The sequence below is a fragment of the Beta vulgaris genome, chromosome 6 (assembly GCF_026745355.1).
Source record: "Beta vulgaris subsp. vulgaris cultivar EL10 chromosome 6, EL10.2, whole genome shotgun sequence".
NCBI lineage: Eukaryota > Viridiplantae > Streptophyta > Magnoliopsida > Caryophyllales > Amaranthaceae > Beta > Beta vulgaris.
Window position 1 is genome coordinate 1,242,020 of NC_079207.1, and position 17,971 is coordinate 1,259,990.

General features: G+C 34.9%; 1 protein-coding gene across 1 annotated transcript; it reads right to left on the bottom strand.

Moving 5' to 3' along the window:
- Positions 1-142: 142 nt before the first annotated feature.
- LOC104894881 (small RNA degrading nuclease 1) lies at positions 143-4,848 on the bottom strand. The gene is made up of 12 exons (XM_010681236.4): positions 4,690-4,848; positions 3,953-4,135; positions 3,786-3,872; positions 2,615-2,683; positions 2,362-2,493; positions 2,134-2,250; positions 1,936-2,005; positions 1,724-1,824; positions 1,438-1,572; positions 1,262-1,369; positions 806-907; positions 143-714 (listed from the first exon to the last, which is right to left on the bottom strand). Exons 1-12 carry the CDS (start codon positions 4,720-4,722, stop codon positions 397-399), a joined length of 1,455 nt encoding a protein of 484 aa, XP_010679538.1. The 5' UTR covers positions 4,723-4,848; the 3' UTR covers positions 143-396.
- Positions 4,849-17,971: the final 13,123 nt, after the last annotated feature.

A 17,971-nucleotide genomic window follows, 5' to 3' on the forward strand; every position in this document is an offset into this window, starting at 1 on the left:
TCTCATTAGACATGTAACCTAACAGCGTACCAACTTGCAGCTACTTCGTACTGTTATGCTAGAACACTTGCATATGTAACCTTGTACCTCATGTTCTATCCCGATCATCTGCTGTTTTTGACGGTCAATAAGATGCCATGTATAAAGCTGAACAAAATTCCCTTATCTTTGCATAATGACCTTCCTATACAGCTCGGAAATGGTTTCAAGAAAACACAATTGGAAGAAATTGTATGCAGACCAAAACTTTTTCAGCAGAATAAGATATAACTTATAAGCTACTACACGACCAAAAAAAAATCTCAAATGGCTAGAAAAATTGTCAATTCGTGTGCAGATCTGTCTCTGGTAATATAATCACACACTACAAAATTGCTGATACCAAGATGAAATCTACTAAATCCCCTGTTTCCTTGTCAGAGCAGCCACAATCTTATGCAGGCTAGAAATCTCTTCATCTCTTTGGCTAAGCAAATCCTTCAATCTCTCAATCTCCTTCACATGATCGACTGATAGATAATTATGCTCAGAAGCTTCAGAAATATGTTCTGTTTTTAACTTTTTCGAGTCATTACCAACTTCCGTTGGATTTGGTCGCTTCGCAGGAACGTTGACAAGAGGATTATCGATTGACATTTTCCGAACACAAATTATAGCTGTTGAACCAGATTTAAGCTGTACAGAAATCGGTTTCTGAAGCCGCCCAGAAGACTCCTGAAAGAGAGTGAAAACATTCTGCAAATCAGGAAAAATCCCTGGATACAAGCTATAGAAGGAAAAGAGAGGAGGGGGGGGGGGTTTGGACCTTTTCCTCAATTCCTTGCAGATTTTCGTATGTCCCAAGTGCCTCCTCTGGAGTTTTAAAACAAGCAATAACAGAATACTTGTCACCTCGACCTTTCTTAGCCTGCCATAACATTCAATTATACATATAGCAACTTTTAGATGAAGAACAAGTAGTAGCAAGAAAGATCCTACCTACTGATATTGAGCACAAAGATGAAATATGAGAAAAATTAAACCTCTCCACCACTATGTGTTCTGTTATACCAAAAAGCTAAAAACTCATTCCCACCTTCAAAACAACCCCTAAAAGCAAAGGCATAACACAGAAGGTAAATACTATGTACAGCTTCCGTAGGAGTTGAGTGTTCACAAATTTCTATATAAGCTGTACAACTCCAGATGCTAAAGCAAAAGACTTGACCTACCAACACCAGAAAAAAGAAAAAGAACAACAAAGGAAAAGAAATACTGCAACCTGAACTTCAATGGTGAAGTTTCCAGGGATGATCTGAGCTAGTTCTTCGCTTGGCAGGTCCGCTGGAATCCTGTGTATAAGCAGCTTTGCATCTTCACTCTCTGGTACCTATAAGATATCGTATTTAGTTTCTGGAGACAAAGTAAAAGCATATGATTCGTATCTCTAGGACTTACATCATTCTGAGCTACAGGAATACCATTGTCAGATCCACGTTTTAGCTTTGCAAGCACTAGTTTCATTGCAGCACATGCATCATCAACACAATTATGTGGGGCGTCTTTTTTGCGAAGTTCAAAACCCAGCACAAACTGCGAAGCCAATAGTTTTAACAAGGAGAATTATCTAGTTTAGGCAATTGAATTTGTTATGGCAAGCAAGTAAAATTTAGAGATTGCATACTCTCCATATTCCAAAGTCAAAATAGGTTGCATATTGACACAGAGATGTGAAATAACATGCCTTACACAAATCGTTTAATGAAGGCTTTCTTTTTGTAGATCCGTCTCCAAGCTTGAAGATATAAGAGGTGTCAATTACTCTTGCATGATCTACCTTCAGCGCTGTAGAAAAAATTTATGATGATTATATAATATATCTCACATGCAAAGGATTTCGGAACATGCACAGGAACTCAAAATATAATGTAGTTAGCTATTCTTTACTAAACTAACCTTTAAGATCATTACTCAGACTATGCCCGACTAAAATAACTCCACGGGAAAACAGCTTCTTCAACTTATTCTTTGAAAAGACAAAAAGGCACAAATTGGGTCAGAAGTAGAAGTCACATAAAAGTACCATGCTGGCACACTTCGTCATAATTCTTGAAAGCTCTTCCAAAAATATATATAAGTAGATTTCCTTCAGACCTGAACATTTTCAAGGAACCAAGTGGTTCCATTCAAATCTTCAGCAGTAACACCAGTGATATGTGTCCTATAATCTGCAACTGCTTTATTGGGATTGACAAATTCATTGAGTATCACCTGATATATCAGCAAATAAACATGGAGTTATGAGCTAGATGATGGAGTTTATAAAATTTTAAACTTCCATAGTTTCAAATAACATTAATATAGCAACTAGTACCGTAGTACCTTTAAATCCTGATCTACTACACATATTTTCACCAAAGCTTCAGTTCCATCATCACAGAGAACCATCTCACAATCAACTGCCAGCAATTTATCCACCTTGGACTTCTTTCTAAGTTTTGGAACAATCCAGTCCTGTTGATCAAACTTGTTCTTATAAAATTTCTGTGAAATCTTAAATGTAATGATCAGCATCAAATCAACATGCAAGATATAGCAGAACAAAGAAATGTGAAAAGAGATTTCTAATATAGACCTCCTCGTATGACGGAAAGGAATATTCAAGTGGATACTGTGGATGTTCAAGGGTCAAACTGACCAACTTCTGCACTGCCACAATAAGAAATCACAAGAATTAAGACGTTGACGAAAGAAACAGAATGAAACTATCGATGCAACTAGTGCATGAATTCAAGCCACAATTAAAGTTACCCAAACAGTTATTATTATGCATAGCAGAAACCAGAACTTCTGTGGTGAATCTTTGTCCTGCAGCAAGTTGGCGAGAACTCGAACCTAGTAGTCTTATACAAAATCTATAGTGAACTACCATTCATTTGTTGGTATTTTGAGGAGTTATAAATTTCGAAGAGATCAGATTAAGGGCATAAATGCCTCAAGGTTCTAAATAAACCTTCTAGCCTAGAGCTACTGATACAGCGTAGAGGTCAACATAGCCTACAGAAAGATGAGCAAATCATATGATGAAAAGCTATTTGCAAATAGTAAGACATCATAATAAGACAATCAAAGTGCATTTTCTTTGGTATTTTGTAGAAGTTAGAACATGACACAAGTCTATTATCAGATCATATAAGTGCCTTAATTGTACAACTGATTGAGTTAGCCAACTTGATTTGGCCTGGGTTGCACAGCAACTTTCTAGCGAGGTCTTTGTCCCCAACCCAAGTCCCCAACAATTCTCTCTTACATTTCTTTTTTATGTCATACCCCCCCCCCCCTCCCCAACCCATTTATATTCACCATACCCAAAAAGATTTGAAACTTTGTCTTGTCACTTGTGTAGTTGTGTAGTAACACTCAACCCTCCAGTAAAGTGACCAAGAGACAAGTTAATGATTTTACATTATACGCCTCCAGAATTGAGAAGCAAACAATGCCTTGGAAAAATCAACATGGATATGAGGAATACCAATTACCAAGCTTAAACTTTTAGCCGGGTAATTTAACCTCTTCTTTCATATCCAATCTGCCACTCTTAGTAACTGGAACAAAACTATGGATGATGTTACACAACTGTCTTGACATACCATACCCAGAGTTCCTGAATGGCAAGGATTAAACTAGATAACTGATGCCTTATTGCCAAGCTAAATCAGACTGGGACAATACCCCACTAGTTCATCAACTTGAACTTAAATCCCTGATCATATAAGCAAAAAGAATCATTGTGAATGTCAAATTACCTGTGCAGGTGATTGAGCACCTGTAAATTCAGTTACTTTATTTGCTAGCTCCCGATTTGAGTAACATTCCAGGACTTTATCAAAGAACTGCAGAATAGAAATTGCACAGGGATAAGAATTATGCAGGAGAAATGACACAGGCGAAACTGAGAGATCCGATATGATACTTTGAAGTCTTCCTCTTTCTTGAATGTATCTAAGAAAGCACGTAATACTTCAGGGGTCCTCTTAGCTGGATCACTCATGCTTGCACCGAATTTTGTATCATAAACTTGTAAAAATTCCTTCCATGCTCCTTTATCACCCTTCATCCCCCTCTTTTGTGACAACTTGACAATTTGAACAAGAACCTAAAATACCAACATAAACAGAACAACATTACAAATCCAAATGACACCCACCACAAAGCCACAACAAAATGACTCCACCACAAAACCCATCCTAATTATAAAACAAAACACAAAAGGGATATGATGAAATCGATAGACGCTACGGACTTAATTGGCTTGAGCCCTAGTATGGAGAAGGATGGTAAAACAATCCCTAACACATCCACCACAAAACCACAACAAGTCAAAACCTTCAAATAAGTTTCACTCTTTTTACTAAGATAAAAATGATACAAACCATTTATAAAATTGACAATGAATGCTTGCATTTCAGGTGCAAACAGTGCCTACATTACAAATAAGCAATACAATTATAGTACTCAAAGCATACAAAATCACATAACTCCATAGTTCGAAACTAATTTAGAAATTTACCCACAAAAGTAAGAAACATCGCAGAGTACAGGATGTGCGCAAGCCATATATTAGAAATAAGAAGCAAATTCAGGAGAAAAGGAAAGAAAGAATACTAACAATTCTTATTATAAAAAAAAAAAAAACCGTAAAAAGCTTACATCTTTTCCAGCAGTGGCGAGCTTCTCGTCCATTGTTATGCGAAGAAAGAGAGAGGGGAGAGACTCGAGATGTGAGGGTGGTTTGCAGTTTGCTTGGCGGCTTCTCCTTCTCCTGTTCTTTGCCGAGGTTTTGAAACAAAGAAGAGAGCAAAATGCAGACTCTCAATATTTTGACTGATTTTATAGTCCCAAACTTAGCCCGATGTTCCGGGTTTTCTCTATGCTATAATTTAGTAGTAGTTAAATACGTTATCTCATTTTCATTTGAAAAAGTTATCTCATTCATTATATAGATTTCAAAAGTTTTCCATTCATATATTATTATTAATTTTGTTTGAAAAAAATAATAATGGTATGGTGGAGTAATGGTTGGATCTCTTTAGATCTTTCATACTTGAGGTTGTGGGTTTGAATCTTCATGTCAACTATTCTTACGTGGCACATATACCTTCTTAGGAACGCTTTTTAATATATTAGTATAGATAGAAGATTTTATCTAAATTGGAAATGTTTTTAACTCTTTCAACTTTGCAACTCTAGATGGTGCACACGCTTATCGTACTAGTACTAGCCACCAGGACGGGTTACGTCTTATTCGTGTTCGAATCGCTGATAAATGGATCAAGAATCCCTCAACCAACCCTGACTCATGAACAGGTTGGAAAATTCAACCCTGATTCGACCTATTTAATAAGCGGGTTATGCATATAACCCATTTAATCATAATATTATTATAATGAAAAATAATTTGGGTTATGCATATAAACCATTTAATCATAATATTATTATAATGAAAAATAATTTTTTTCTTAAAAAGGTAAATGAGCAAGTTCACTATTGAAAGTATTCATATTCAGAGTTAGAATAATTATGACATATTTTAACAACATTTTACTTTTTTTAACCAAATTTTAGATTTACCAATATATTTTTCCAAGAATTTTCTATATGTTTAAATCAATAAGGAAGCATGTCATTCGAGTCAGAAATGTCAACCTGAACCTAACCCATTTGATAAAATGGATAAATTGTGTCAACCTGTTTACTTAAATAGGTCAAAAATCCCAATATGCTTATTTCGTGTTATGCCCGGGTCGGGTTAGGCCACCTTTTACCCGCCGCGCTTGTATATAGAGCATGGTGTGCACATGTACATGGCTAACAAGTTAAATGTACATACATAATACATTGCTAATAAGCCAAATGAACATATGCACATACATGGCTTACCAACTAAATGAACATATGTACATCTTTGTTGATACGTGTTCATCGGTATTGGTCTTTGTGTTCATTAGTATTGGTTTAGACTTTAGTATATAAACTTGAGGTAACGGGGTCAAAGCGTCTACTATGCAATTTCTAATTTTTTTTATTGTTCATGGATTACATGAAATATATGCCATTAGAGAGAATGCCACGTAGCACCTTTCCTTGTTTAATTAGTAACGTCTTTTAATATATTTATATAGATTTATAATACACCATTGCGTGATAGTGTCATAATTAGCCTAATTTCGAGATCGGGCAAATCATATCATAGAGTCATACTAACACAGTTTCAAAATAGATCATCTCTCTTGTTCACAATACAATTAATACATTCTTCATAGAGGTGATCAACTTGGGCCCACGAAGATTAGCGAGTTTTGGGCTACACTTTTTTGTCCTGTGATTTGGGCTTACCCGGCCTGGCCATGGGCAACCTAAATCCGAAAATTCAAGCTAAATTTTAATCCGACCCGAAAATGATCTGAAAGCCCAGCAAGGGATAGTGGCTTTGGTGCAAAAAAATTGCCTTTAGGCTAGCATGCCACTTTGTTTTGGTCAAAGCTCTACTCAGCTCATGATCACCTCTAATTTTTCACTACTTATGGTGCATTATTTGCACCTTAATTTTCCTAAACTCACCTAAATAAACTTACTAATGCTTATTAAAATTTATCTAAATTTATTCAAACATATCGGAATTTATCTAAACTAACTAGAACTCATTGAAATTTATTTTATAAAGTGCTGAAACTTATTATCTGAAGTTTTTGAAACTTATTTGAATAGATTGTAATTATTGGAACTTATCATAATTGATTATAAGTTAATTAAACTTATTGGAACTTATTAGCTTAACTTATCATATTTTATTAAACTTGAAATTTATTATTTTACATAATATCATACTACCTCTATTTTTTATTAGTTGCAACAAATACCTTTTTGCACAAATATTAAGAAAAAAGGAGATAAATTTGACCAAATTGATGCCCATACTTTTTGCATGTGAGGTAGTTAAAATATGGGTAAATCTGTCAATTTGCCCCAAAACCTTAAATCAAATGCTGCATCTAACACTTATAAATATAAATTGTTGCAACTAGAAAAAGCAAAGGAGGTATAAGTGACCGACCACTGCTATAGTTAACCGTGTGGCCACTCAACATATAAGATTAATCATATTGTATTTTGAGGTTAATAATTAACACACTAGGGCTTAATTATAATTGTTGGGGTTATTGTTATTACAGTAAAGGTTGATAATTGTTTGGGGGTGGTTATTACCTATTGTAAAGACTGATAATTGTTGGGATTACTTATGTTCCATATTGAGGTTACTTATCTTAGCAGTTTGTCTTTTATGCGCGCATCCACATGATTATTAAATGCGGCCAACTGCATAAGAAACTTGCTGCTTATTTTAAAGTGAAAAAGAAAACACCCTTAATACTTTCTCCGTTCCATAATAAGTGAAACATAGGGATTGGGCACAAGAATTAATAAACATCACTTTCAAAAGCCAAAAAGTCATAAAATACCCTTTTCATCATCAAAAGGAGGAGAGAGAAAAGCAAACCACACAAGTTTGTGGTGGGTACTTTTGTCATTTTGTCACTTTTTTTTCCATTTAAGGTATGTTTCACTTATTCTAAAACGTTCTAAAATAGTCAGTGTTTCACTTATTATGGAACGGAGGAAGTATATTCTATTTAAAACCATTCATATGATATCTAATTGATTTTGAATACTGTTGTAGATTTGATTTCTAAATCATATACTATCAAATATTATTATAGACTTCATTAATAAAGCCATATCTACCAACTACCAATGATCTTCTGTAAGGGGTATAAAAATGTCATTTTAAATTCATCTCCAAATACTAACCAACTTCAAGTTTAGTGCAAATTAAACTCGAGCTATAATTCCATAACATTATTATATTTTACTTTGAAACATTAAACATTGAAATCTTAGTGGTTTGGTGGTTAAACTCTCATATTCCATTTCAAAAGTCATGTATTCGCATCGTTTACCAGTAGCTACACATTGTTAATATTTTTACTGACACCGTCCTTTCCATAATCTCCCACACTTAAAGAAAGGTGGCAAGGATATTACAAAGACCATCAAGTCATTGTACAAAGTCTAGTTATTAAATAGAGAAACCATACAATATAGGCAGCACTCAGCAGGTTCACTTCAGTTGGAGCTATCCATGAGCTTCTCATCAATGTAACTTCACCAGAAAATCCACCGAGAGCTTTAGCCATATATTAGCTGCAGACCTGTCGTTCAAGTTGGGCTGCTAGCCGGCTAGACGACTGGAAACATGTTTCGTCCAGCTATTCCTGTTGTCAGCTCGATCGTTCGATATCCAAGACTCCCAATCCTACAGGCAACCGCAATGGATGGTTACTTGCAGAGGGAATATGCGGAAGGCGTTTGCATCGCTCGCACAAACAAGTATTTGTATTCAACAATTACTCAACGTTCTCCCATGCTTGAGGAGAATTCTACAAATCTAAATCATATACTATATAGTACTTCATCATGTGTAAGTATCTACTGAAGTTTTTGTTTAAGATGACTATATAAGACTCCTATGCATCATGATCAACAGAAAAACTTCTGAAATTATCGTCTATTAGCGAACTATGATCCTGACACAATCACACATGACACACAATTATTAGTGAAACTAATGAACTCCCTGAAAGTACCTTGTTAGGAGGACTTAATAAGATATTATGGCAACTAATACTAACCCCCTAAACTAGATCTAAGATCTTTGATCTGAGGTCGAGTTGCTCAAACTAAACAACCCTTTGATGTTAACCAAGAAACTAAAGCTAACCCGCTAAAATGTCTCCTTCACCTTTATACTAGCCTGCCAAAAAGGTCCATTAGGTCTTCCAAATTATGCTTGATGGTGAGCAAAATATTGGGTACGTACCCAGTTCTGGACTGAGAATTAGAGAATGGGTGAATATTCGCCATGTCCAGTGGCGTATCCAGGAATTGAGCCACGTGGGTTCGGAGTTGTTCAAATATAATAGTTTTTACAATAAATAATTTATTGCGGCACCCGATGTACACAATACTAATTGTTACTTTCTCTGTTTGCTTAAACTTGTAACTTTTGAAATTTTATTTTACTACTTCCGTTACATTTTTTATATCAAAAAACAAATCTTTCATTCTTGATTACATCATTAATTAATAGATTAGGAGGCTTCCCTTTTTCTGCTTAACAAAAAAGACTATCAATTTATTATAAAATAAAGGACATAGTGTCAATTATTAAGACATTCAAGTTCATTAAATCAACCTATCAATTAAGTGTTAAAAGTTAAAAAATATCTATAATATGAAACGATGAAGGAAACAAAGTAATATTATCAACTAGAATAAAATGTAAAATCTAAAGTGATCATTTTGACTTTGAAAGTGACCCATTTTGGCCAAAAGCATAATAGTTTTTACAATAAATAATTTATTGTGCACCCGATGTACACAATACTAATTGTTACTTTCTCCGTTTGCTTAAATTTGTAACTTTTGAAATTTCACATTTCTCAATGCATGACTTAAATCCTTCATATTCCTAATTATAAATTTATAAAATTATAAAAATTAGCAAGTGAATAGTCCAAATTCTCAAAAGCTGCAAATAATTAAAAGATGGAGGGAGTTACTTCATTTCTACTTGGTGGAATGGAAGGGAGAAATGTATAAATAAAAATGAGAGTTAAAAAACATAAAGGAAGAATAAATACAAGAAAGAAGAAACCAAGAAATAAAATATCAAAAAGAAGGGGAAAAAAGGGAAAAAAAACTTCATCACAGACCTGAAAGAAGAAACCAAGAAATAAAAGATGAAAAGGAAGGGGAAAAAAAAACTTCATCACAAAACTTGGATTCTAACCCGCAACCTGAATGCAATTTCAACTCATCACACTTTCACAACTTCAACCGCTGAGCTATATGCAACTTTAGAGTTATAATGCGCGTCTAAAATATTTATTAGTTTCGTTTATCTGTCAGTTTTCCCAGTTTTTTTATCCAGATCCACGTGGGTTCAGTTGAACCCACTGAACCCACGCTGGATCCGCCACTGTCTCAAACTACACAGGCCTTGTTTGGTAAAGAGAGGTTTGAGAAAAAATTAGAGCGAGGTTTGAGCTCATATTAAAGGATTTGACTAGTCAATCCTATAATTTAAGTATTTGGTAAAAAGAAGTTTCAATTAGCTTATGTTAAGTTTGTGCCTTGAAAAAGTCGTCAGTTGTTGTTTTCGTATGCCCGCCCGATCGGACGTTTGTCGCGAACTACGATCGGGCGAACATCACCCAATCGGGCTCGAGACGTGAACAATTTGGGAAAAATCGACCGCTTGATCGGGCGGCCTGGCGGCCTGGCGGCCATACGGTTTTCAATTTTTCGTTTTTTGAGTTATCTTTTAGGGTTTGTACGAGGTTCCTTGTGTTATAAAAGGGCTTCCTGGTGTTCATTATTATACACACAACTTTAGAAATACTTTTAGCCTCTGGTAAATTTAGGACTCCTTGTATTATTCTCTCCTGATTTTCTCCATTATCGTGAAGAAGCTCTAATCCTCCATCTGTGGACGTTGGTCAAATTTGACTGAACCACGTAAATCCTTGTGTTCTTTGTTTGTTCATCTTTATTATTTTCTCACCTTTATTATTCCATTGATTTTGCTTCGTATTAAATCAAACTACAACACCTTATTTCCCAACCAACTGGTATCAAGAGCTTGGTTGTTTGAGATCTTAGGAGTTTATAGAACAAGTTTGATTTTTTGATTATGTCAATGAAATTCGATATTGAGAAATTTGATAGGCAATTGAATTTTGGCCTATGGCAATTAAAGATGAAAGTCATCCTGGTTCAAAGTGGTTGTCACAAGGCTCCAGAAGGTGCATCCAAAAAGTCTTCGGGTATGAAGGATGATAAGTGGGAGGAGATAGAAGGCACTCTCAGCGATTCATTTAAGTCTGTCTAATGAAGTTTTGAGAGAGGTTACCAAAGTGACGACTGTTGCGGGTTTGTGGTTGAAGTTGGAGTCACTTTATATGACAAAGTCTGTGACCAACCATCTACTACTAAAATCTAGACTTCATGATCTCAGTTTAGAAGAAGGTAAACCGCTTGAGTCTCATTTAGATGAATTCTTCTCTATAATTATGGATTTGCAAAACATCGATGTTGAGATCGATGATGAGGATATGGCTATTAGATTGTTGTGTTCTTTACCACCTTCGTATAAGCACTTTCGAGATACCTTATTATACGGTAAAGATGATTTGAGTTTGCAGGATGTTAAGGAGGCTTTAACTCAGAGAGATTTAATTAACAATAAATTGGTTAATAAATCTAATAATTCTGCTCACACAAATGTTTGGGTTGCTTATGGTGGAAAGAATTCTGGCAAAACTTTTAACTATTGTCATGTGAAGGGTCATATCAAATTTAAGAGTTGGAAATTAAAGAAGAAAAATGGAGAAAGGTCCAATGAGGATCAATATGCCAATATTGTCGGCGTTGTTCTTGATGATGACCTTGCACTTTAGGGTTACAAGATTTAGGGCCGCGGTTTCTACGATCTCTTTATATTTAGGTGTCCTCTTGAGATCTCTTGGTAAAACGAGAAACCGTGTAGATTTTTTCTTTTTCTGGACTTTATGAGGTTTTTTTTTTTGAGTTTCTAATAAATTAGCAATCTTGGTTATGCATTAGATTTTTGGTTTTCTAGTTATGCTATTTCTTATCTCAAATTTGGTTCTTTGTATTTATTAAGTACAATTGCAATTTGAAAATTATTGTTGTCAATCAGTTTCTAGAATGCGTTTGAGTTTGTTGTTGAGATGAAGAAGTATTTGAAGAGAGTTTGGTCAATTTGAGGAAGCATGCTTGACGTTGGTGACTTTATACTCTCGATCTAGGCCATGTGATGGTTTTGTATACGGATTTTGCGTTCGAAGACGCATCGGTACACAATTATAGAAGATGTCCGTTTTCTGGTTTGCCTACAATGGGTAGGTTTATGGAATTTTGTTTAAGATGGAGGTTCTATGGTGTTTGGTTGAGCATCATTTCTTGGTTCAAGGTGGAGTTATCTTGTTTGATCGGTTTTTTCAAGTCAAGGTGGAGATCGAATTGTTAAGTTTGTGCCTTGAAAAACTCGTCAGTTGCTGTTTTTGTCGTTGCATTTAATACTCCCTCTGTTTTCTTTTGTTCTTCATAGTTTAACTGTCCACTTTTGTCAATGCACTTTTTTGACCTTAAATATATTCTATTACATATTAGTAAAAATTATAACGACTGAATATTAATAAAGTACTCATTAAAACGAATCAAACAAGACCCCACATAACTATATTTTTAAGGAAAAATTGACAATAGAGGTCTGAACTTTGGGCGATAATTTTTAAAAGGTTTGAACTATTGATTAACCTGTGTAGGTCCCAACTTTATGGGGTCTCAACTTTTAGCGGACCTCGGTGACTTAAAACTGACAATTTTTTTCAAAATCTCACCGAGTTCCTACTTCCCTCCCTCAATTAACCCTTCTGGTGTGACCAAAGTTTTAGAAGTTATGACCTATTAAGCCAGTTTCAAGTCAATAAGGCCCGCTAAAAGTTAATACCCCCTAAAGTTGGGACCTACATAGGTTAATCAATATTTCAGACCTTTTAAAAATTATCACCTAAAGTTGAGACCTCTATCGTCAATTTTTCCAAATTTCTAACGTAATGAAGTATGTACTTTAGTGAAGATCAAACTCAAGTAAAAATTTCATTCCGCCTCCTCTCTCCTTTCTTTTTCTCTCTTCTCTCTCCTCTCCCACAAAAACCTAATTTTCAATTTAGGGGCTACCACCACCCTTTTGGGCGGTGGTAAGCCCCTTTATTTTTCTCCTTTTGTTACTAGTTTTTTTAAGTTTATGTTTCTAATAAATTTCAGACTCTCTCTAATGGAGAGTTTTTCTACCCATATGTTGGGTTATATCTACCATATATTGGGTTTTATCTTTCTCCATGTGAGAGTTTGGAGACTTTGTTCTTGGATTTTTGTGTAATTCAAGATGTTGATTTGTTGATCTAAATTTGTGCGGAGTTGCAACAAATGTCAAGACTTCATCTACAATCACTTTAATTAAATCTAGCTCTACTTCAAAACTACAAAAGATCGACAGACCCCCTTGCAGAAGGCTGCATTAGACAACGATATGAAAGACAAGGGTTTTCAGAATTGTTAGATCTACTCAACGATCGTGGTTTTGTCATATTAGAGTTGTATTTAATTTATTTCATTTCAATATGTATTTGTTTAGTTTCTACTTCTATTGTAGATGTCGTATGACTTTCAATCAATGAATTAATGTTAATTTCAAAAACAAAAAAGTGAAGATCAAACTCAATGTCCGACAGTGCATCCAAAAAAATAATAAAATATTACATATGAAAAAAAATTAATGTTAAATTCACGTACATTAACAAAATAATTATTGGATGAAAATATTATCTTATAAAAAACCTTATTTATTGGTTGCAATATCTTGTAAGATCTACTTAAATTTCTTGTATTACTAATATACTAGCCAGATATCTAACACATACAATTGATTTCCTAAACATAGTAGATATCTCATACATAATAATTATCTCCATAAAAAAACTAATATGAACCCGGTGCACACTAATTAATGTGCACTCGATCCATATCACGTGAGTTTATGATAGTGTAAATTGATATGATATAGTGTATGTTAAAATGATATAGTGTATATTAAATTGATATAGTGTATGTTAAAATGATATAGTGTATGTTACAGTGATATAGTGTATGTTAAAGTGATATAGTGTATGTTAAAGTGATATAGTGTATGTTACAATGATATAGTGTATGTTAAAGTGATATAGTGTGTGTTAAAGTGATATAGGGTGTGTTAAAATGATATAGTGTATGGTTAAAGTGATATAGGGTGTGTTAAAATGATATAGTGTATGGTTAAAGTGATATAGGGTGTGTTAAAGTGATTTTTTTTTTTTTGGTGAACTAGGGATGCATTAAATTAAAGAGTTATGGCTATAATGATATAGTATATGCTATAATGATATAGTGTATGTTAAAATGATATAGTGTATGTTAAAGTGATATAAAGGGTCACGTGCCTGGACCTGGTCCACACTATTTTTAGTGTGAACCGGGTCCACCTAAGTCGGATTGTTATCTCCAAGATAAGACCAATATCTCCTAACATGTACTTAGATACTATTTCCTATCCAACAAAAAAACATATACTACTTGTACTATTATTTCTTAATGTATCTTTGATATATCTACTAATATGAGCATGTCTTCAAGAACCAAAGTTCAACCCGAGACATCAGAATGACTTAGAAGATCATCATAGAGGCAAACTCTCCAAAACCTTTTTTAAGCACTCATCACTGCTGCGATCAATATCATCATCATCAAGAAGAATAGGATGAACAGGTGATAATCTTGGTACAATCTTCTTGAACATGTGATTGGGAAGATGATCAACATAAGAAATAGTAGAAACATCAACCACACCAACCATAGCATACCCTGATAAGCTATAATCAGCATTAAAATTGACATGGTCTAGTATAAGTGACAACAGAATGTGCTTGATACTATTCCAAACTCCCGGAGTCACATAACCAGGGAAATCTTGTATACTCGCAGCTGTTAAAACGTTAAATTGAAGTGTCTCGTATTTAAGTGGAATAACTATGTCAGTTCGAACAACTTCAGAGTCGATATCGTACGTCTTTCTTAGGGTAATACATTTACCTTTACAAGGACACTCAGTTTTGTTTTCGCAACAATGGTGCAACACAAACCAGTTTGTAAAATAGAGCGTAACTACTATGTTTGAAGGATAACTGTTTGTAGGTGAAATCTCTTGCATGGCTAAGGTGTAGGTTGCAGAAGGATGATCGTACTTTACGCCCATGGTTCTAAAAACTAAGTGTCTTACAGATAAAATTAAGTGGGACGATGTATTATGATGGTGTTTCACATATATATATAGGCAGAAAGAGAGTTTATCTAAGATTTTGCTTAAACTCTCCAAATCCTACTTGTATATGGAATTATGTATGGAAACATGGAATTTTTGATTTTTGAATTATTTTGATAGAATTATCCAAAAAGCAGTTGTGAATTTCTAATTTATTATGTTTAACATAAATGAAAAGAGATCGAGAATGTAATTAATTAATTGGAAAGTCTTCACTAGTGAGGTTATAGTTTATAATCCTAACTAGGATATATTCCCGTCTAAGAAACAATATACATTCCCATTCCTAATACAAAAACGAATAATTATCTCTACCCAACTTCCTCCATCCAAAATTACTTCGAGTTCATTCGTTATACACTCAGGTGTATCATGTGCATGACATACCAAAGACTAAAATTTTCTCATTTAGAACACTATTATTTTTTTACTATATTTTGCTCATTTGGATGATTTTAATTAAATGGGCAATGAGCAAAAATAAATAAATTAGTCTTCGTTGTACCATGCTCACGGTACACTCGACTATAATGTATGATAAATTTTCTTAATTATTGCAACATTTGCTTTTGGCACGGAGATTTAAGAGGGAACTGAAAATGAGGTGTTATATGTTAACATATATGTTAAATTAACGGGAGAGAAATATAGTATAGTGTAAGTGGTTCCATGTGTGGATATTTTTTTTTCCATGTATATAAGTGTTGTATAAATTAAAAAGTACTAAAAACAGGAAGTGTTATAATAATAATTTTAATTATAGTGTAAGAAGTAATTTTATAGTGTAGGAATTATGTTTGAGGAGCTTGATGTCCACTTAAAATTTCATAAACGTCCTGTATTTATTTTATTTTATTTTTTTTTTTTTTTTTTTTTTGACGACAAGTACAAACAAAATTAAGAGACAATTCTACCTAATCTAGCAGCAGTCGCCATAGCATGGGCTGGGGCAACTACATCTCTACTTACTTTATATACTTTACAGCTAGTAAACTTGTTGCGAAGTGTCTGAATGTCATAAACTAAAGTGGCTATTTCAAAAGGATATTGGTTATTACTGAGGGCTTGGACAAGTTCTTTGTTATCTGAACAGATATGGACATAACTGATCCCGTTATTAATTGCTTCACATAATCCACGCATAATTGCATGTGCTTCCGTTTGTAGGGCGGACGACGCAATTACCGCAGCATTTCCTTCGAAAATTTTGTTGTTGTTGAAATAAGCTGACCAACCAATTCCTGCTCTTGGATGACTCTGTTTACGACGCTTCCAAGCACCATCAACTAAGATTATGCAGTGTCCATTGGACTGATTACCTTGCAAATTTGGCTCCATATTTCGAATTTTATTGCCAGTGGGTAAGAGAGGAGAGTTTCTTTCCCTGAATTTAGCGCTTTCATCCAATTCTTTGAGGAGGGATGTTTTGATTTCAACAATAGCCAAAGGGTTGACATCTGCATTCCTGAAGACAACATTATTTCTATGGAGCCAAATAGCCCAAAGAGTTGCAATGAACTCAGATGTACGGGATGACTTAATTCCATCTTCTTTCCAAAACAGTCTAAGAAAATTCTTAATCCAGTCCTCGATTGATATGAAGGGGGTGGAGCATGTTCTGATGCCCAACTCTAAACATGCCCAGATTCTTGCTGAAATTTTGCAATCACGAAATAAATGACTTTCATTTTCCTGCTGTTGTTTGCACAGTGGGCAGATCTCTTGGACTTGAATTTTTCTTCTTAGCAGGTTGGAGCTAGTGGGAAGAGCTTTATTTAGAAGTCGCCATATAAAAAATTTCCATTTAGGCTTAAGATTGGAAGCCCAAAGCTTATTCCAGAATAGTCTGTTTTCCTTCGAGATATTCAGGGTTCCTTTGTTTTTCAGGAAAAGAGTGTAAACATCTTTGACCTTGGGAACTTCTGACTTGGATTCACTCCAGACATACTTATCCTGCAGCTCCTCTGAGGGGATATGAGTGGATAATATCCTAATAGCAGTTTCTGAGGAAAAGCATCTCCAGATAAGAGGGGTGTTCCATACTTTTTGAGATGGTAGCATTAAGTCTTTGACTGTTTGAATTCCCATATTTGCCAGATTAATGCCTGACTTCACTGAAACTGGGCCTTCTCTAAGCCATTTATCAAATTCAATGCTCGTGTCAGTTCCATTTCCTATTTGTCTTGTGAAACCATTTCGACAATCCTGAACTGCTCTGCAGAGGCCTCTAAATCCCCAAGATGCTCTACCTATTTTCTTGTTCTGCAATACTATGTTGATTGGTGTCGTTTTATATTTGGCTAAAAGAACTTGAGATATCAATGACTGATCAGAGTTATGAATTCTAACAGCTTGCTTTGCAAGAAGGGCTTTATTGAATAGATGAACGTTTCTTATGCCCAGACCTCCTCCGCCTTTTGGGAGTTCTGTGATTTTCATGCTCTTCCAATATATGGGTTTAGAGTTGCGAGAGCTGGCCCAAAGGAATCTTGCAAAGATCGAATTTATCTTACCTGCCACGATTTTAGGTATGAGGAATACGCTTAGGATATTAAGGCTAAGCATGGAGAGGATGCTGTTGATGAAGATGACTCGTCCCGCATGGGACAGAGTTAGGTTTTGCCAGCTGAAAATTTTCTTTTCCACTTTGTCTACTAATGGATAGAATTTCCGTGAACTTCTGCCATCTACTTCGATGTTGCATCCTAGGTATTTGCCTAGGGTTTCTTCCGAGGGGGTGCCGATTATACTTCTCATAAACCTCTTGAATCGATATGGTGTGTTCGGACTGAACATGATATGAGACTTAGTGTAGTTAATTACCTCACCTGACAATCTGCTAAACTGAGCAAGGATACTTTTAACACCTGCACAAGCCTGGGGATTGGCTTTGAAGAAAACAAGGGAATCATCTGCAAAAAACAGGTGAGA

Bases quoted from the DNA above. Each gene is read 5' to 3' on its own strand.
- LOC104894881 (XM_010681236.4), bottom strand. From the start codon at position 4,722: ATGGACGAGAAGCTCGCCACTGCTGGAAAAGAT. The intron at 2,251-2,361 runs GTACTACGGTAC...CTGATATATCAG, and splicing joins TAGTAGATCAGGATTTAAAG to GTGATACTCAATGAATTTGT. The intron at 1,573-1,723 runs GCATGTTATTTC...TTGGCTTCGCAG, and splicing joins CATTAAACGATTTGTGTAAG to TTTGTGCTGGGTTTTGAACT.